Source organism: Marmota flaviventris, chromosome 8 (assembly GCF_047511675.1).
Source record: "Marmota flaviventris isolate mMarFla1 chromosome 8, mMarFla1.hap1, whole genome shotgun sequence".
Classification (NCBI taxonomy): domain Eukaryota; kingdom Metazoa; phylum Chordata; class Mammalia; order Rodentia; family Sciuridae; genus Marmota; species Marmota flaviventris.
This window is the reverse complement of record NC_092505.1, coordinates 46,089,300-46,110,724: the sequence shown is the minus strand read 5'-3', so window position 1 is coordinate 46,110,724 and position 21,425 is coordinate 46,089,300. Positions and strand designations below refer to the sequence as shown.

Genomic DNA, 21,425 nt, shown 5'->3' with positions numbered 1-21,425 from the left:
GGCTAGACCTATGGCTGGTTGGTGTGAGATAAGAGAAAACACAGGATACAGTGGCAACATCCAGAAGGATATTTAATTTAGACTAGGACTTGGCAGTTCTTTTGAGACTGTAGTATTTAGGGATCAGGAGGTAAGTCAGGAAGTTGGAGTGTAAGAAGAGGAGAGGGAAGAAAACAACGTAAGGCTGATGACACAGAAAGGTCTAAATCAGTGAGCTCCTTATAAGCACACAGAGAAATATGAACCCAGACCTCCAAGCCATTGGAAGCCAAGGGTCTGAGTACTGAGCAGCAGAGTGATATGGCCAGGTTTATGAGCAGGACCCAAGAAAAGCACATGAGTATTAGAAGCTTGTGAGTAGCGAAATAGGGAGTTCAATTTGGAAGTTTCTGATGCAACCGAGTTAGGAAATAACGTGGACCTAAACCAGTGGCTGTTAAGAAGGAGCTTTGCCTAGGGCACATTGGGCAATGTCTGGGGACACTTTGGTCATCACAACTTAGGGAGACATCCTGTTGGCTACCTGTAGTAAGTAGAGACCAGGGACATTGCTGAACATTCTACAATGCACCTGACCCTCTCTCCACACACAAACACACACAACAACAAGGAATGATCTGGTCTAAATGTCAGCAGCGCCAAGATTGAGAAACCCTGGCCCAAAATAAAGCCACAGTATTATGCCTGGAAAAGAAAGGGGCAGAAAAAAGAGACAAAATGGAAAGGACGAAATGGCTTATCAGATGCAGGAATCCATGGTCAGGTTATTATGGCAAATGGGAGGGCAGCGGCTTTACTGCGAGGTTTAGTATCTGAGGAACAGAATAGGTCTGTGGGGGAGAAAAGGTGCATTCAGTTAGAATACTGAGCTGAGCTGGAGATGTTGATGAGACCATGAAGTAGCAAGAGTAGGAAGTGGTTGAATATGCAAGACATGTTTTGCAGGAAAGAAATCATGGAAAATAATTACTTAGGACAAAGGAGATGAAGATGAGGTTTCATCCTTAACTGGATTTAGCACCAATCCATGCCCATATGGATGCCTGGAAGTGTTCAGGAAGCATCTGCCACTGGTATTGATTACTATGCTTGTAACAGAAACTTGTCAATTGTCTTCTTTGCAGGAACGAATAAAGGCCGATGAAGTGATTGCAATCCTGGATCAGGAGCAGCAAGGAAAGCATGAACTGAACATTAACCCCAAAGATGAGCTATAAAAACAAGAAAGAAAGTTCTATCAAATATTTATTTAAATTGTTAATCTTAAAAGAACCTTTTTATTTTTGTACAGAGCCATGGTATAAATTAACAGGTTAATATGAGTCATTAGATCTCCCTTCTGTTCCTTAGGGTGCTAGCTTTGCTTCACTTCTGTCTTTCTTGGTTTTTCTTCAGATGATATTTCAAAGCTCAGTCACCTTCCCTTGCTCCACATATACACACCACACACAAACACATCACACACGTACCACATAACACACCACACACATGCCACACATATAAATACACGCCAAACACATCACACATACACATACACATGCACAAACACATCTAAACACCAAAAATACATACCACACAAAAAAACCACACACAAAACACACACACACACAATTTGCTGCACATTCAAAAACTCAGAGAGAATAAGCTGGTTCTTGGCGAATCCACACTCTTATGTGTGTCCCAGCTCTAAAGTTAGAGTGTGACTTGGTCTCAGCATGCTTTCCTGGCTCAGTGCCTTTCCGCTATGTCCTCTGGAGGTGCTGACAGCCGTGAGCTCAACTCTCCAGAGTCAGCTAAGCTTTGGGTCTGCAGAGCCCCTGGTGAAGTCTGCACGGCCTCAGGTGTCCTGGGCATGAGGGCCATCCAAGCTCCAGGAGGGAAGCTCTTGGCTGAGGACTGCCTGCGACAGAGGGGCCGTCTTCCCAGGGCCTTGCTGGAGCTTTTGGTTCTGGTGTTCTCACCAGGGAACAACCTCACTCTGTATACTGGAAACTTCAGCTAACCCTCCAAGGTGCTCCGGGAGAGACTGCCCTCTGAGTTGTCTTCAAAAAGTCACAGAGAGGTTGGAATGGAATGGGTCTTCACTCCAGTGACTTTGGAAGAAAATCTCTAATCCCACCTGGCTCAGGACACTATGGCCAGGCTGTTGGAGAGCGGCAGCCCCTAGAGGAAAGGGATGTTTTATACTAAGAAAAGTGAGTCTGATTGATTCCAGTCTTCATCTGCTTATATTCAACGGCCCCTCCACATTGCTGCTGCCCAGCTCACAGATTCCTGCTTGTGTCGGAGGTGTTTAATAAAGGGAGCTTTGTTTTAATATCTTCTCCCGGGTGCCTGTTTTGTCTTCAGACAGTGGTCCCGCAGCAGCTCCTGGACAACCTAGAAGCACTGTTGGGCCACGACTCTTTTGCTAGCAGGCACACAGCTCCTGGGGGACACTGCTTTGGAAGAAACAGATGGTTGGCCCAGGGGGATATTAATCCAGAGAATGACTGGTTCTGATCCCAGTACTAAGGGGGATGCTGCAAAGATGTTTTACAGTCTATGGGGTTATTCTATAGACTGTAAAACAGGGTGTGTGGGCCATATTTTACCAGTGTGAGACTGTCACCTTTGTGATGGGCACTGGTAGAGCTAAGATTTACTTTCTACAATGCATGTTCTTGGTTAGTGGTAAGAACATCCATTCTTTGAAACTGAAAATTTGAGTTACAGTGATTTATGTGCCGTCTGTTTTCCGCCAAACTTTCTGCTTACATTTTCATCATGGGTAAAGGGAAAGAGCATTAAATTATAATCCCAGCCCCATCATATTTACCCTGCTGTGTGACCTGGAGCTACCTTCTTTCCCTTTCTGGACTTCAGTTTCCTTCTCTAAAAATGACATAATTAGGTATAGCTTTCCAGAAACCCTCCCATGTGCTCCAAATACAAACAAATAAATCCCCCAATCAAAACTAATTTTAGAAATAGTCCCAAATAAGAACAAATTCATTTCTGCTAACATTTTGAGACTTGCAAATGGGTTCCTTATATGCACATGTGATTATAAGATTTTTAAACCCAATTTTAAGGGCTCAAAATTCTTGAGCTTTGAAGCAGATTGCTATTTGTCTGTTCTTCCACTGCGAAGAGCTTGCTGGCACTCAAATTTGCTGATAGGAGGATCCAGGCAAGGATCTGATTTCTGTTTTCTGGCAACAAGGCATCAACAGAGAAAACAGTCCCTGGTTCTTTGCAATCCTGGCTTCCTGGGTGCAGTGGGTGCTCTGGGAGAGCATTCAGGCATTCAGCACTGTCTGATGCTCGATCCCACAGAAAGTGGGTGAAGGCCTCAATAGACATCATTGTGTGAGATCCACATCTTGAGACATTTGCTGACAGCACTGGGTAGTTATTCCCGTTTTGCTGGTTCACCATGTTGCTCGACACCTGGAACATCATGCATGTGCTAAAGCATTTATATTTTAATCTGCTCCACATCAAACCATACATAATTTCATTTAAATATTTAGGGAGTGTCATCAGATGACTAAAATATCTCAGACTTAGAAGTTGCAGTATCTGTATGCTAGATAATCCCTCTTGTAGAAGAATAGAAAAGCCCATTGGAAAATTTGAAGTTTTTAGAGACGAAGAAAGCCATAGAAATCACAATTCAATTCTTTCTCTTTAGGTAGAAGCTCAGAGATGAAACAGAGCCAGAGCTAAAGCCAGGGCTGTTGATTTTGGTTATGTTACACGAGGCTTAGGATCCTGGTGCCGGGCTTTGTCCACCTACAGGAAGGGCTGCTTCTTATAATCCAGCTAAAGATGGAACTTGCTGACTAATCCATGGATCTGCAAATCTGTGTCTGTCCAGAAGGAGGGAATGTTTTTTGTTCTCTTTCTTCCTTTTTTATTTTTTTCTTTCGGTACTGGGGATTGAACCCAGGGGTACTTTATCACTGAGAAAACAGTCCCTTTTTATGTTGAGACTGGGTCTTACTAAGTTGCTGTTCAGGCTGACCTCAGACTTGGAATGGTCCTGCCTCAGCCTCCCAAGTCACTGGGATTACAGGCGTGCACCACCACAACCGGCTGGGGGAGCCTTTTACTTATTCACACAGAGGTGATAAATGTACTGGAGGCAGCCTAAGCTGAAAAGCTCAATTTTTATGTTTAGGGCTCTTGGTTGGTATGGCTTAGAGAACCACCATTTGTCTTGATGACTAAGCTTTTGTTTTCATCTGTTTTATTGTGTTGAGTGCTTATAACACAGGACATGTCCACACACGAGGAATCCCAGGAGGTGTGCTGGGCAGGGGGTGTGAAGTAAAGTGATTGCTTGTGGTCACTCAGCGTGGAATGACTACAGTTAGCTACAAGCATGGTCTTTTGAGCCAGGGAGGAAAAAAAAGCACTATTACCACTGTTCCCTGGGCCATCTTCCTAGGCACATTAAATATAAAATAATGAATTAGTGTAAAGAAGAAGGTTTGACTTTATCAAGTCAGGAAAAACTCCTCTTTTGTCTTCCGGCTGAGCTACCTGATCTTGTGATTTTGTGTGTGATTCCCCTTCTTTGACAAATATTGAATATGAGTTGCATAATTCAATTTGATTCAGGCCCACATTGGAGAACATACCTTGTGCCCAGTGCTGCTTTTGTGAAGCTCACAAAAGGAAAGAGGATTGTAGTCCAGTGTCATTTTTCCTCTCCCTCAAAGGCAGAAAGACTCTTGAGCTTAAGTTTCTTCTCTAGAGAAGACACAGGACACAGTGATCCTCCAGACGGGTGAAGTGCTTGCTTCACAGCACTGTCAACGGACAAGGAAATCTTAGGTTTAATGCACTCTTCATCATTATTAACACATATGTAACATTTTTTTGGCACTTAATCAGCTGAAAAGAAGCCATGGAATGAGTCAGTATCATTTAATAATATATACCTATGAATTTTAATTGAAGTACAAATGCTGAATTATTTCCCATAAGACAGCCACAGGGAACAACTCCCTCACTGACGTCAAGAGAGGAGATAATGGGGGCCACCTCACCAGCTCCTTATGCCAAGGCATTCAGTGTTCTGAGGTGGCTGACAGTGGAATGGCTGAGAAGTGGGAAAAAGTTGAACTGATCCCACATCCAAAACTCTTCAGGGAAACAGGAACCATTTGGCAAAAATTCCAAACCACAAGTCCATGGTTCTACCTCCTGCCAAGAAGCCTGTGATGGGAAGTGACCTCCCTACATAGTCCCAGTAGCCCACCCACCAATCAACTACTCCCAGATAATTTGATGTTTCCAATATGAGATGTGGGGCCCACTTTGATTTGGACGGGGTTGACGTCTTCAGACATATCTAGACAAGTAACATCCCCCATTCTTGAGCTCACGGCTGTGTTAGAACTGCAAATTCTGTCACACACCCCGCTTCCCTTCCCCTCCCTGTAAATCACAATGTTTTCTGTGCCCACTGCTGACCTCTGAGGCCAGACGATGTCAAGTGGGGAACAATCTGATTATTGATCCTGGTTTTCACTACAATGGATGGCAGCAATCATGTGAAAGTTTGGATTAATGAGTCACCTCTGGCTTCAAAAATCTTGTTAAGGCTCCACAATAAAATAACCAAAGATGTTCCTGCCCTCTCTTTTCCTGATGTGTTGCTTGGGAGGAAAGTTTGAATGCCCCATTTATTCAACAAGCAACACACCTTTCCTGGCCCCTTTGTATGATACATCTGGGGGAAGGAAAAACAAAAGAAGAAGAAGACATGCCCTGCTGCCCTCCCCTTGGCAGGCCAGCCACACAGGAGATCCAGATAGAGTCGAGTCTGACAGTTTTTCACCTTGACGGTCCCTCTCCTAATCACTCATCAGCTCTTGAAGGCCCCCAAAGCTTTAGGTAGGTATGACCAGGTGCCTTCTTCATCTGAGTGTCCATTTCAACAGTGAACTGGGAATCATTCACCAGTAAGAAATCTTGCCTCAAGCTCCCTTTGTCAGACTTTGGCAGGATGATGGCATATGTCCAAGAAATCCTGGGTAGACCCTAGTTAAACCCCTTTTTCCCACTTTATGGTTTTAACTCTGAGTTACTGTCTGGTGGTGGGTGGGGAGAGGAACAGGGACTGGGCGAGAAGCATTACCTGCTCTGTCTCATCTTTTTCCACTTGTTAATCCTGTATCCCATTGTTTCAAAGGGTTATAATCATGGCTGGCATTTATAAAAAATTTTATGGTCTTGGAGCACTTGGCAATCATATATAACTACATAATTATCTTGAGAGGCACATCAATGCAATCTTCGTTTTATAAATGGGGAACATGAACAGTCATAGGGAAGATGGGGTAGTGACGTTCTGGTCATTTGTGGATTCAGTCCTCAGTTTTTGAGTGGACACTCAGTAGTGGGTTTGGAGCAGTATTCAGAGATGAAGAAAATTACACTGCTTCCTTTATGGAAGTCCACATAAAGTAGGAAAAAAAATCAGTGTAAACAAACGATCAGTATAAAATAAGGTCAATGTTCTGGTAGGTGGAATAGGCCCAGTGGACTCCGAGAAGAAAGTGGTTGGGTCTAGGGGAAGGGTTACAGAGAGGAAAGCTGAATTGGTTCTTAGGTGCCTGCCCATTCCACTCCCAACAGGCAGATGTGAGTCCCATGACCTCTGACTATCACTGTCCTCAACTGGAGGGTGTTGAATTTGAACTGGGTGCTTCTTGGGTTCTAAAACACTGGGCCTTCAGAGATGTCAGGGAGAGTTCATATTAAAGTTAGTATTTTGGGGTAGGGCAGAATGGGATCTTTACTATGGATTGCCTCGGGCAAGCACCTTAATGAATGCTGTGAAAATTCAAATAAATACCAGGTAAAGAGGAAGTTTTATTTTATCCCCTTGCGAGGGAGTCATTATTTAAGTGGGTGGGGTGAAGCCCTCAAGGACTGTGCTTCCTACCAAACAGGAAAGGAGTAACTGCTGCCAGGAATCGCTGAGGGAGCCCATCCTGCAGACTGAAGCCAATGACAGTACCAGAACATTCCCTCTGCCTGTGAGCATTTGAAACTTTCCATCCCGCAGGCCCTGGAGCCCGTGTGCATGTCCTTACACTTTCATGTCAGAGATGGGAGGGATGAGGACATTCCAGCCCTCAGGTATGAGATCTGAAAAGCCTAAAGCATTTGGAAAATTCAGTAAGTCTTCTAATAAAATCTGAAAGCCATGTAACATCAGATTCAAGGCTATTTTTTTTCCCCAAGATTGCACAGGGAATGCAGTTTCAGAAACCTTGGGAGTCACTGGAAGAAAATCATCTCCAGCAGAAGTTAATGGGGTTAATGTTCCTCATTTAAAACCAAAAGGGTCAAGGAGAACATTACGCAATAAGTATCCAATCACACTTAGTTTGTTTGTTCTATCTACCTGCTTTTTGGTTTGTTAAAGTCTGTAAATGCCTTTGAAGGTCTTAAGCAATCATATTCCTTAGATTTAGAATAAATTATAGATTCCCTGAGGCTCAGAAACTGACTTCAAGGCTGCTGGTCACCAGGGTAAGACTCTGGTTTCTCATGATATTCCAGTGTTTAGCAACATTGACTGAACAGACAGCAGTGTTTTTCTTTTCTATATTTGAAGTTCAGAGTTTCAGGACATGTTTTTCTTGCAAGATAATATGAACTAAAATTATACTTCTTTGAAGTTAATATTGGTAATTAAATAAAGACTAGGTTCATCTCCCCCCACCCCAACCGCACCCCAGTATTCAAGTTAAAATGTAACACCTGTTAGCGCAATTGCCTTCTGAGTGGTCTTACTTTTAGCCACTTAATATGGAGTCAAGAACAGCCCTGGAAGACCTGGCTAGAGCTCCCTGGCCTAGACAGTGTCACTTCATGGGAGAACGCTTATGCTTTTCTTTGACATTTAGCACTGGCGTCACTAACTTTCCACACCATCCCAGGAGACATGCAGGGGAAAAGAAATAGGGGCTAGATAAATATTTTGACTGAAGTCAAAGTCACAGCAGAAGGTCAGTTTCCCAACTAAAAAATAAGTGTACTTTGGGACGAGTTGCAGTTCTGACCTCGTTTAGGTCTTTGGATGATGAGGAGGAGACATGAGCTGTGTGACCCTAGGTCTCACCATCTGCTCCACACTCCAGTGGAAATCCAGAAGGAGGCAACTGTCTTCAGCAAGATGGTCGTTGCCTCTGCTCTGAGCCGGTCACCTGGGGTTAAAGCTCTGTTCAAACACGCCCTGGCTTCCTCTGAGGGAGCACTGTGCGCCTTGTCTGAACTTCCAGGCCGCAGGGCTGAGTGCAGTGTGCAGATTTTTTCTTCCAGACATTTGGCTTCTGAGTGATGTATTTTTGTCTCTAAGGGTAATAAAAAGTACATCTGATGTTGCTCCCTGTACCAGGAACTTTGCTTTAAAGCACTGGTGCACCACTTCAAAGTCTGGACACCACGTAGGGGATTGTTCCTGGGGACTCCAAGGTGTGCCTATGAATTGGGACATACTGCCCACCAAGGCGCTACCAGCTGAACACTGTCAAATATGTCAAATATGACTCATTACTGTACTGAAAACTCTAAAGTACCTCACCTTCAGAATCAGTGTAGTAGATAATATTGTTTTTTTCAATGTGGCAGAGTAAACCCTTCATTTGTATGCAGGTAGGTTTACCAATTATACTGGAATGGCACAGAGGGCTGAAGAGAACAAGCCCATGACAGGGACCTCAAGAGAATCATTGCCACAATGGGGTTGTGGGTTGTGTGTTTACAGTTGAGCAAATGAAGGCCACTGCAAATACTGACTCACAGTTGGAAGGGGCCTTAGAAAGCACGTGGTGGTCGCACCCCTTATTTTGAATTTGGGGAAGCTGAGGCCAGGGGAGAGTTGTGATTTTCTCAGATTTACTAAAAATGTTAGTGATACAATATGGACTCCCACCCAGACCTCCTGGCTCCTAGTCCAGAACTCCATCACAGGAATCCATGGAATAGTAGAGAAGAGTGCTGTTGAGTCACAGAAACCTGCACCCCTTGCTGCCTCTTCCTAGCTCTTTTATGATGGACACATTCCTAACCCTCTCACGTTTAAAGTTGTTATCTGTAAAGGAAAGATATTCTATGAGTTTTCAGGAGATTGAATTGAGCTAATAGATGAAAATGCCCTGAACAGGGCAGGGGAACATTAGAAAACAGTGGCTATTTTACTACCTCAGAACACCTAGAAAGGACAAAAATAGATAAGAATGTAAGCTCTCTGAGTATTTTGCAAGCTCTCATGAATTTTTTTTTGTGTGTTTTTCTTTTGAGACATTATTCCCATGAAAAATTTTATAATTTTCAGATCCAATTTTCATATAATTACATGTAGAAATAGTCTCTGGCCACAATTAACAAATTGAAAAGAGAAAGTTTTAACACAAAAGTGAGAGGGTGTTTTAACTTCAAACAGGTTGTCCATCACTTGTGCAGAAAAGAGATGGCTGACTGTCCTACCTTAAGTGGCTGTGCATGCTGGCACATGCCTATAATCCCAGCAGCTCGGGAGGCTGAGGCGATAGGGTCACAAATTCAAAGGCAGCTTCAGAAACTTAGTGCAGCCCTAAGCAACTTAGCAAGACCCTGTCTCAAAACAAACAAACAAACAATCAAACAAACAAACAAAAAGGGCTGGGATGTGGCTCAGAGGTTAACCACCCCTGGGGTTAATCCCTGGTACCAAAAAACAATCAACCAACCAAACAAACAAAACAAAACAAACTTATGTGGCCCTTCTGACTCCCTAACTTCTTCTACAAGTGATGTTTCAGCTGCTTTTCCTAGTACACAGTGCCCCAAGCATTTCAAATACAAAATCATTGGTCAACAGCAGAGGGCACTATTAGCATTTTGCTTTGAGGGTCTGGGGTGGGGCATGCAGTCTATGCAATCATTCATTCACACATTTTGGAAAGTCTCTCTCTCTTCTCTCTCTCTTCTTTCTCTTCTCTTCTCTTCTCTTCTCTTCTCTTCTCTCTCTCTCTCTCTCTCTCTCTCTCTCTCTCTCTCCCTCTCTCTCTCTCTTCCAGTAATGAAGATTCAACCCAGACCCTCTCACAAACTAGACACATGTAGACCCATACTCTACCATTGAGGTACATCCCCAGCCATTTTAAAACTTTTTATTTTGAGACAAGTTGCCAAGGCTGGCCTCAAACTTGTGATCCTCCTGCCTCAGCCTCCAGAGTTGCTAGAAGCACCAGCATGCAGCACCATACCTGGCTTTCATTTTGGCAAGTCTTGATTTAAAATCTGTTGTGTGTTCTGCATTGAAAGGAATGCTGAACTAACATAAGATGTGGTACTTGCAGACCAAGTGCAAAGAGCATGTACAAAATATGAAAAGATATGTGTGGTACCTGCCTGAATACAAAGGATACATGTATGTTTGGCAGGTTTTTGAGGGTTTGGGATAGGCTGTGTAGCCCAGGGAAATATTGCAAGGCAGTTGATCTAGAGCTGTTCCTTAAATGACGAGGAGGAAGTAACATAGACAACACAAGCAAAAGTGAAGAGTCATGCACTGCCATGAACATCAGCATTATAACTGTGACAATAGCTATGCTGACGAATATCATTACCTCTACCACTTACAACAATCATCATGGCTCATGTGGGAGGCAGCTTGCACAACCATGATGTCATTCAGCCCTTGCTGCAATCCTGTGACTTCAGCTCTACGGGTATTGTTCTAATTTGACTAATGAGACAATCGAGCTCCTTCGAGGGAAAGTGACCAGCCTAAGGTCATACAGGCAGTGAATGGTAGTATTGGGAGTTAGTTTTACTCCCTGCTAATGCAGAAGGAAATCCTGAAATTTGTGGCGCAGACTTTCCTAGAAATGAAGGTTTGGAGTGTAGTGAGGTTTTTGTTTGGTTGTTTGTTTGGTTTTGGGTAGTGGAGATTGAACTCAAGCATTTAACCACTGAGTCACATCCCCAGCCCTTTTCTGTATTTTATTTAGAGATAGGGTTTCACTGAGTTGCTTAGTTTCTTGCTAAGTTGCTGAGGCTGGCTTTGAACTCAGGATCCTCCTGCCTTAGCCTCCTGAGCCTCTGGGATTACAGGTGTGTCCCATCAAGCCTGGCTGGAATGTAGTGTAAACAGCACAAGTTTCAAAAGTTTGCAGCCTACCTCTGCATTACTGAGGGCGTGGCAAGAAGCTAGATTGAGGCACTGGGGCTTAAACCTCAGGGAGAAGGTTGAGATTTGGAAAAGCCAGAGGTGGTGGTTTAGCCAGAGGATGGTGTATTAACAAAATCAGCATAGTGGACTTGGAGGGAAGAAGAAAGGTGTCAGGGAGACCAATGAAGAAAATGCTATTGTAATCTAGGCTAGAGAAGGGGTTTGGGAGTCCTTTGCTCCAGTGAGAAGGAGGAGGTTTGATCACTGTCATTATCTGTAATTGCTGGCACAAGGGAATCATACAAAGCAGACTGGTTTCTAATTCATTTTATATTGGTTTTAAATTATCTAGAGAACCTCCCCCATTGCCTGCATGTACCCTGGGCTGGGTCATCCAATCTCACTGACCAATGGTCTCCACCTTATTTACCTGCTCTCAAAGCACATGTGAGGACAGCCTACATCAGAAGAGGTACTTTAAAGGAAAAAGAAATAAGAATTTGGAGGCTGCCAAAGTCACCAAGGCAAAAAGACAAAAACCGTGAGTCTGAGATGTTGAGCCTAGGAAAATAATGGTGTCCTTAGTGCAGACAGGGAAGCAAAAGCTTAATAGGGAAGGTGACCTTATCTGACAACAGAACTTCCAAGTGGCAATGGAACCCTCTCCTGGAATGTTTCAGAGCAAATATATTTCCCATTCCATGTATTGATTACATGCTTTTCACCTTTTTCTTCCCCTAAAAACCTAGAAATGATCTATGAAAGATTTTTTAGAAGTAAATAAGCTAAAGTGAGAGAAAACTGGTAAGTTGTTTATCTACTCTTCAGATGACATCAAAACAAATCGCCATCTTTTGGGGAATCGGGGCTCTCTGCATGCCGCTGCAGCCCTGGTCTGCTTCCTCAGCACCACCTGTGGTAGCTCTGCTCCCCTTTCCTCCCTGCCTGCTAGCACCTCCCTCTCTTATCTGGGGTGTTTATATTCTGTTCTTTCTGCCTAGAACACTCTCATCCACCAACACTCCTGCTTCATTGGGGAATTTAGGCAGTAAGGTACTTTACCTGGGAGTGAGAAATGCCCAAATCAGCCTAGTTCTGGCAAGCGTGGGCAGTTGGTCACCCTACAGCGTGCATTGCTTTAGCCTGGGATACTTCCCACTCTAAGAAGCCGTCTCTGATCATCTCCACTCCCAGGCCAAGTTCAGTCCCGGCTGAGCGGTGCAATTCTTTCCTACTTCTTCCTTGTTCACACGCCTACACACTGTGTGTATGACCATCTCTGCTGTCCGCAGAAGCTGCTTCTGTGCCTCCACTCGCTCAACATCCTGGTTCAGCAACCTTCATCTCTCTGCAGAATCACTGCAGTACTCTCTAGTTTTCCTCCTTGCTTCCCCCCCACCCCACTCTTGCCGTATATATTCTTAACATGAAGGCACAGGAATTCTTTAAAGGCATAATCTTGCTACTCCTCTGCTCAAAGTAGTTTTCAGCTTTTCTCTCACCCCAGCCAAGTGAATGGCCCACAAGATCTGAGCCAACTATCTCTCTGCTCTATCTCTCGTATACTCTCTCCTGGGTTAGTTGACTCCAGTGGAATTGGATTCATTACTCCTCCTAGAACACGCTCAGCATGTTCCTGCCTCAGGGCCTTTGCATTTTGCTCTTGCTTACGCCTGAGCTATTCTTCTTTCAGGTGTCCCCAGGGCCCATTCCTATGTCTATCAAATAGAAATCACAGTACACCTTCCTGGAAAAGTCTCTCATGATGTCTCTTTACAATTGAACTCTGACAGTTGCCATTCCTTTTTTTTCCACTCTATGTTTAACTTTTTTTCATGCATTTATTATCTAACTTTCTACTTACATTTTATCTAACTTATTTTGTTCATGGGTTGTCTTCCTCCACTTAGAAAATAGCTTTTAGGACAGGAACATATTCATTACTATTGTTCCAGAGTTTAAATTGGTCTATAGAGAAGAAACTTCTGAGTTTGCATGAATTCATACTGCCCACGCACATGATTAGTGAAGGAGAAAAATAGACAACAGGAAGGGCAATGGACCAAGAATTGCACTTTCAGCTCACTCAGAATTTTAGAGACACTGAAAAAATTACTTTCTAACCCCGCTTCTTGTTTTCTCCAACTATAAAATGAAGGTGTTGGACTCAAAGCTCTTTAAGGATAGTACAAGTAGAGGTATTCTCAGCGTCTGTGAGGCCATGTCAAGAAAGACCTAAACCCAAATTTGTTGTCAGATGGGATTCAAAAGCAAGAAGCTTTAACAAGGGAAGGAGAAACCCTGCACATGTTCCAGCAGAGAAAAAATATACGTACAAGAGACATGAGAATTCCATATGTGAGGAAATGCACGGAAGCCAGGTGTCTGAGCCAAGCTGACACAGACGACTCATTACAGGACTAGAACTGAACCTCAGCCCAGGGATAAATTGTCCAAGCAGCCTAGCACAGGACCCCATGGGAGGGCACCTCACCATCTCATATCCAAGTTCTGTACCAATCCAATTTGGGACTAGAACATTGCCTGGAAATCTTTCCTTGCAACCTCCTAATGGCCTCCAGTGTGGGTGGATTCTCGAATTAGTCATATGAGAACAGAGGGCTTAAGAGAAGACACACGAAAGTTCTAAGATGTCCCATTGGGAAAATAGCATCCCTTCAAAAAAGGGAAGGAGTTCACACAAAGTTCTGCCTAAGGCTGTGCTGTCTCCAGAGGTAGAAACAAGTGACCCACCAACTCAGAGAGGGTCCAGAGAGAAAGAGCACAAGGGGTTGAATTAGTAAATTTAAAGGAGACAATTCAAGTGTTAGAGCTACCACACCCTGAGCTCAAGAGACCAAACTGGTTATTCAACTTCCCCTGTATAGCTACCATGTGGATACAAATCTGAACCTGGTAAGGTCAGAGAGTTACTCTGCAGTAACCAAATCCATGCTGTTGCGGTGGCTATCGGGTAGATCTTCCTCTGAAGTTGTGGTTGAATAGAATTTTGCTGTTGTCAACCTTGTTTGGTAACACAACAATGACAAGTGTTGCAGTGTAATTGTCACTGCTGAAATGTTCTCTTGGCAGTTTCTGATGTGTGTGTGTGTGTGTGTGTGTGTGTGTGTACAAATCTTTGTTTACCATCCTCTTTGTTCTTTATAGAGTAGCTCAGAACTTGATTTCCACTTCAAGGAAGTAAACATGGAATGGATTTATACCCAACTAGTAGATATCAAGCTCATTATTTATGCCACAGGTCGTATTGGAATGCTTTGTGCTTCTCTAAAACCTTGTGAGATAGAACTATAGTTTCCACTTATAGAAAAGGAAACTGAGGCCATCATGGGTTAAGTAAAATGCCCAAGACCCTGTGGAGAGCAAGTTTCCAGGTCAAGATTTTAAGGATTTGCTCCAAAGATACAGAAATATTTTTTCAAATAAAATTTTATGTGGAATACCATTGTACAATACAGGAAAAATCAGGACTGCTTGTGTTGAAGCAAGAGTCAGGAATTTGGAGCCCCATCAGCAGACAGCCATCCCCATCTTCCTCCAGCGCCTTTCTAGATGACTTTGGAACACATCCCCAAAGGCCTTCAGGGCAAACTCTATCATCCTTCACTTTTAGGAGCTATGGATCTAAGATTTCAAGTTCCCACCATATTCAGATGCAGACTACAGACTCCTTCCTCTGATGAATACCAGCTAATTAGGCCTCTGATATGGAAAATCTGAATTTATTCATCATTCACAGAATCATAGATGGCTAAAGGTGCAAGACACCTAAGAAATCAACCAGTTCAAACATCCCACATACTTAATAAAATTGTAAGTTAGAATGGCCCAGCAGAGTTATCTGGCCAGTTAGCCTCTGTCTTCCAAAGAGTTAATATTTACAACACTTAACAAGAAAACATTCTATGCAGTCAGGGAATTAAAAAAAAAAAAAAAAAAAAAACCTAGGGCAGGGTCCAGGTTTCTCGCCTTCAGGCCTTAAGGCTGGATCTGAGGAGGCTCGGGGGTTGGAGTTGAGGTGTCTGGAACAGCAGGAGCTGGGAGGAAAGTGGCTGTTTGCAAACAGTCTGAGATTAGTTAATAACTGTGAAAGCTGTCTTGGTGCATGACAGTGGAATATGAGCTCTAGCCTTTCAGCCATATATTCAGAGTTGCAGTGTTTCTTGTCATTCCCAGAACTCTCCTAAGGTCATTGGGGCTTTGCTCTACTGCTGATGCCACTTCCTTTTCAGGAGAAGAAAAAAAAAGGCAGGAAGGAGTAGTTTTTACTGCCAAGGCCATATGAAAGAATTCCACCCAGGTTCACACAGGTGCAGATACCTGAGGGGTAGTGCCACACCAATAGTGCTGTCTCTGGTAATTGGGTTGACATCATTCAGCCACCTTAGAAGACTTGATTCCATTCCATGGTTCCTGTCACCTCCCATCTGGTGGTAAAAACACCAGGGTGGCAGCTGAGTGATTATGCAAAAACAAATGAAAGAAACTAAAAGGTGATACTCTTCAACACAGAGGCAGTCTCCTGGCTTCTGACTCAATTCCCAAGGACAAGAAAAGGTCCAAGACCCCAGTCACCCACAATGGGTACAGGAGATCCAAGAATCATAAAAGTATATACCCATGGGAGTAGAAGGCTCCTTAATGGTCGCTTGCTCCAACACCCTGTGTGAGGTTTGAATCTTCAGGATGAATCATCCCTGACCCCAACCAGACTGACACATGTACTGTCCTCAAAGAGCCTTGGTCTCCCTCATTGCTAGATCTTTCTTTGCACAATTTTTATTTTCAGCCTGCAGTAGCCTTTCCTCTTCCCCTGTTTATTTTTGGGCCTATCCACTACTTGCTTACCAAGTCTCATTGTAGATAATATTTTCTTCAGGAAGTCTTCTTTGATCACTGAAGTATGCATTTAGATGCTATTAGAAAAAATGTCATAGCAAGTGGAACTACATATGTCTACCATTCATCAAACTGATGTTTCCATGTCTGTTTCTTTCCTAGACTAAGAGCTACATTGGGATGGAGAAGACTGGCTCTGCTATGCTTTAACTGCAGAGCCTACTACAAGGCCCAGTCCAATAAGGGCATTCAAAAAGAAAGAAAGAAAGAACGAGTGAATGAATGAATGAATGAATGACTGTGTCTTGACTGCCGATCAGGTATTTACACTCATAATCTTACATTATCATTGAAACATGCTTATGAAGAAGATAAAACATTTAGGCTTATAAAAAGTAACATTTTAATTCCCATGTTATGGATGAGGAAAACAGACTCAAGAGACAAAGGAAAGTTTCTTATATATACTTAGTACATGTACCAGCCAATACTGTGCTAAGTACTTTTAAATCGTTTATCATCCTCATTTTTATAATTGACCTTTGAAAAAAATATATTTATTTATTTATTTTGGTACCAGGGATTAAACCCAAGGGTGCTCAACCACTGAGACACATCCCTAGAGAACCCCCACTTTTTAATTTTTTTTTAGATACAAGGTTTCACTGAGTAGCTTAGGCCCTCTCTAATTTGCTGAGGCCACCTCTGAACTCATGATCCCTCTGTCTCAGCCTCCCAAGCTGCTGGGATCACAGGCGTGCACCACCTGAACAATGATCTCAGTCACAATTTAAAAAGTTAATTATATTTTAAATCTGCACGCAGTGAAGTTCATACTTTTTAGAATGAGGTGCTTTGCATTTTGAAAAATGCATGGAGTGGCACAGCCACCACTGCAATCACGGCACAGAATTCTTCTGTCCTCCTGTGCTGCCCTTTGTAGGCATTCCCTCCCTCCTCCCTGGCAGTCACCGGTTGGTTTTCCATCCGTATATAATTTCTATAATCATATTTTCAACAAATAGAAAAAGCCAGGCCCATGGAGTTTAAGCAACTTGCCCAAGGGAAGCTGCCAATAGGTGTTTGAGTTTACTTTTGAACCCAGCACTTCGTATTCCCTATAAAGGTGGAAAACATGAGTGCAGAGCCAAGGAAAACAGCTGTCACATCCCCTTGCCTACCTCCCACCTTCATAGAGAGGGCTCTGTCTCTCAGTGTTCTGTTAGAGGCACCGCAAACCAGCCTCATTACCGAAGGCAAAATCTAATAATGTTCCACCTCTGATCATTCACTAGGTGCTGAGGGAAGACTCCGTTCCTACCCAGTGGAATCATCTGAAAACCATTACCATCTGCAGGCTGCTTAGCAGACTATGGTGTAAGAGATTGGTCTTTTTCCAGTTTCCTCACTTATCTCCAAGAAAAGAGTGTTCTGAGCAGAGGTCACTGTTAAACATTTAGCTTCCCAATTCACCAGCCTCCCCACTAAGGCCCAGGGCCTTTGCCAGACATGGGTGAGACTGCAGGTGAGCCCTGCTTGCACAAGGTGGGTGCTGCTGCTAATTGGGTTGATGTAATTAACTGCCATGGTTGTTCACCCGGGAAACCAGCCATGGTCTCAGCATGAGCAGCCTAGCTGGGCCAGCCTGAGGCAGCAAGCACAAATCTTACTGGGGCTCCAAAAGCAAACAGGTTTAGAGGCAGCTTCAAAGGTGGAGAGCTTGGCTGCCGCTGGGAGAGGGCCATTTCCCTGGGAGGCGTTGGCTTCAGAGGCCATGAGGGATAGAGAAATCATTTTATCTTCATCCTGCTTTTAATCGGGGTGGCAGGATATTGGTGCCACTTTTGTCTAAAGATAATCTCTTTTCTAAATAAAAAATCTATGTGTTTGAGGCAGACGAAAAATAAGTGAGCTCTGATCCTCCCTGACAGATGCAGGAAATAGCTATAGGCCTTTGGCTTCTACCTTGGGTCCCACTGCAGCCTCTTCTCCCCAGTCACCCTGAAAAATCAACCCTCTATCTTTCTTTACTTAGATGATGCCTTAGGAAATAATTTGTAATTCATGAGGCCAATCCTTCCCTCTAGGCCCACATCCTTTGCTGCAAAATGACATATAGTCATGCCACCCAGTAACTTGGATATGCTTGTGAGGCCTTCTCAGAAAGTAGCCCAGACATGTGAGGCACAAGAGTCTCTAGACTGCATCCTGTATTCTCCATAATGGACTAAACCCACGGCTCTAATACAGTACCAATGAGAGCAAATAGAGAAAGAAATTTCATTGGCTGGAAACACCTCACTTGCTAGCTTTTTACTATCTACTGGGGTGATATGGGGAGACTTATTTTCTTTCTATATGGACATTGTCTTCCTCATGTGAGCAATGGAAGAAAGGATATTTATTTTCCAGGGTTATAGAGAGAAAAATGTATGTCAAGTAGCATACAAAACACACTTGATAGCCGTATTTATAATCATTCCTAACATCACAATTACCCCTACTCAACAAAATTTAAACAATGTTTGAGTGTTTCTGTAAATTTTATGCTTGAAGCATTCTCTCTCTCTCTTTTTTTTTTTTTTTGCTGCCAATCCACAATAGGATACAATACAAAGAATGCCCCAGCCAGTGCCCAGTCTTTATTCCTGAATGGTACCTACCCTGAGAGACTCTTCTTGTGTAACCTAAACTGTGTTATCCTCCAAGAAGCAAGCATATGGAAGGATCTTCTGAGTCAGTGAGTTCAGTCCTTTGAGGCCAAAACCCAGGACTAGGCAATGCTGCCAGCCCTTGTTCTTTTCTTCTGCATCCTATCCTGTTTCCTCTGGTTCTCAGAATCAAAGTTCTCCCCTAAATGGAAGGCAACTTATGATAAGAAAATCTTAAGAAATCACAGACCAGCAATGCAAATATGAAAAGCCAGAAGTCCTTTTCCTCTCCTACTCTGCTAGCTTTCCCAGTCTGAAGAGGTATGTGGAGTCCCCTCCTGACACTCAAAAGTGAACATTTCCATCTCTTTCAGTCTTCACGTAGTTTAGGAAAATTTTTCGTATCCTGATGTCTGGGCATCAGAGGAGAGGGTGTGGCCCACGGAATATGTATAATTAAATCTCAAGGTGTGATATAATTTGAATGCAGAAAACTATCTGTTATACCACAACTAGCTCAGGAATGGTGAATGTTATAACTGACTTGTTGCTTATTTCCTGGAGCGAAATGATACCAGATTGTCTTGATTCACAGTCCTGTGAGCTACCTCATCCCCCTCCCTCTTTAGACCTCAGCAACCCAGAAACATGGGCATAATGGAAATGGATGCGAATTAGGTAAAGAATTAATTTACAAGACAGTCCCTTCATTCATAGGAATTCTGTCAGCATGTCTGAGGTTAAGAATCAATTTAGGTGCCTTTTGCTCATTGAATGTACATGAACTTTTCATTGCAATAAAACTTGAAATGTAATGATCAGCTTTCATCTCAGAGCTCTGAGCTTGTGTTGACATTGTATCTGAATTATCTGACCTTCTTTTAGGGCTAGAAATTAAGGGCTAGAATATACTTTACGGAATTTGTAATGAAACATTTAAGACTATATGATCACTCTGTGACCTGTGTGTACCCAAGATCAGGACTACTGGATCTCTCCTTTCCTAAATGACCCTTCCAACAATTTTGCCATCTCTGCTATAAGATGAAAATTACCATCAGTCCCTTATGCTCTAAGGAAATAAGCTAAAAAATATATGAAGCAGAAATACCTAGTAATTGGTGATGGTTATTTCTAGTGTTGGGATTAAAAGTGAATTTATTTTTGTTGTTTTTATTCCCCCCCCCCCCACACACATTTTTCAATTTTTAACACTTGAAACATTTATAATTTTGTTCCAAAGAGAGATATATTTTTTAAAATTACTATTTTCAAAAGACTGATACAGTGGCTTATGAAACACTTTATATAGTCAAAAGACAGAACACACCTTCAGTGTTATTGCTATTCTGTCATTATTCAGTCTCTCGACCACTTATAAATGCTTGGGTCTTGCCTAATCCTTTCCTGGTGAAGCCCAAAGATGTTAGATTTAAATGGTACTCAGAGAAGCATCCTATCCTCCTGTTACAGCCATTTAAAGACTGGACATTTCTGGATCAATGCAAAATGTAGCCAGCAGTGAAGTCACAATCACATCATACAATAGTTTATGTGCTTGAGGTCCAGGCCTTGCGGAATGGAGAGAACAGGGGATGAAAGAACCTGGGATGGAGAATAGAGCACTGAGTCATTAAATTCTCACCAGATGTCAACTGCCATGCTTTAGCCCACCCAATAGCCTAAGGCAAAGTCTTGTAGCTGCTGTTTCCCCATCTGTGGGCCCTAATGCTGACCAACCATCCCCTCTGGCACCTTATAAGGGAAAGCTAATTAGAAAACTCATCTTGCAGGAATGCTATAGGGAGACCTTTCACACGGAATGGAACCACAGTGCCCACGGGCACTGTGACTCAGTACTGGAGTTGTCTTCCAACACCCAGACATGAAAATTCCCCGCCCAAAAGAGGAGGTGACCTATATGGCAAAGGCCAGTCAAATTCACCTGGACCCAGTCACTAGGAGAGAGCATGGGAGTGTCAGGTCCACACAGTGCTTGAGAGCACTGGTTACACCCATGGTGTCAGCAAGAGAAGCAAATAGGCCGGTCAGCTCATTTACTCTTATTTGTGTATGTATTGTCTGCCCCTCATGCACCAAGAGCTGTATTATTTTCAAGAGGTGAAAGGAAGATGAATCAGATAGACCTGGTGTTCAGGTCTAGTCATAGTGAAAGATACGCCTTAAAATGTTAAGTGCCTTGTAATTACTACAAACAAAACATATATAAAAAGCCATGGAATTCAAAAGTCAGGTGTAGCTTAGCCTGAGAAGGAAAGGAAAGTCTTCACTAAGACTTAACCCTCAGTTGGGTCTCAGAGAATGAGCAGGATCTGGCCAGGTAATGAGAGGGAAGCCAGTTAGAGGACAGACGTACACAACTGGGCAAATAGGAACAAAGGGCAGAGTAATCAGAGCAGCTTTGGAAAGTGAATGCCATTTCCTAACCCTTCTACAACTCTCAGTCATGCCACTCTCTAAAACTGTATGAAAATGTTACTGCCTTACCTAACACACACAATAAAATTGGTATTCCCAAAGTAGTCCAGCAAATCCAAAGAGACAGTATAGGGGAAAAAAATGTAAGAGTTTAGCTATTTAACGACTCCAAAAAATGAACAAATAAATGAAGACTGTCTTCACTTCAGGATGCTGTGCTTCAGAAAGCCAGGGGCTCAGCCCCAGATGGCTCTAGGTGACTCTTTCACTTCATCTGCCCACTTAATTATTTAATAGCTTTTTTTTTTTTT

General features: G+C 43.0%; 1 protein-coding gene across 1 annotated transcript in view; it reads left to right on the top strand.

The window, feature by feature from the left end:
* Positions 1–2,301, top strand: part of P3h2 (prolyl 3-hydroxylase 2) — a 167,075-nt gene extending 164,774 nt beyond the window's left edge. The window contains exon 15 of the mRNA XM_027951526.2: positions 1,125–2,301. Coding sequence (XP_027807327.1) covers positions 1,125–1,217 — 93 coding nt within the window. The 3' untranslated portion in view covers positions 1,218–2,301. The remainder of the gene's footprint in view (positions 1–1,124) is intronic.
* The last annotated feature ends 19,124 nt before the right edge of the window (positions 2,302–21,425 follow it).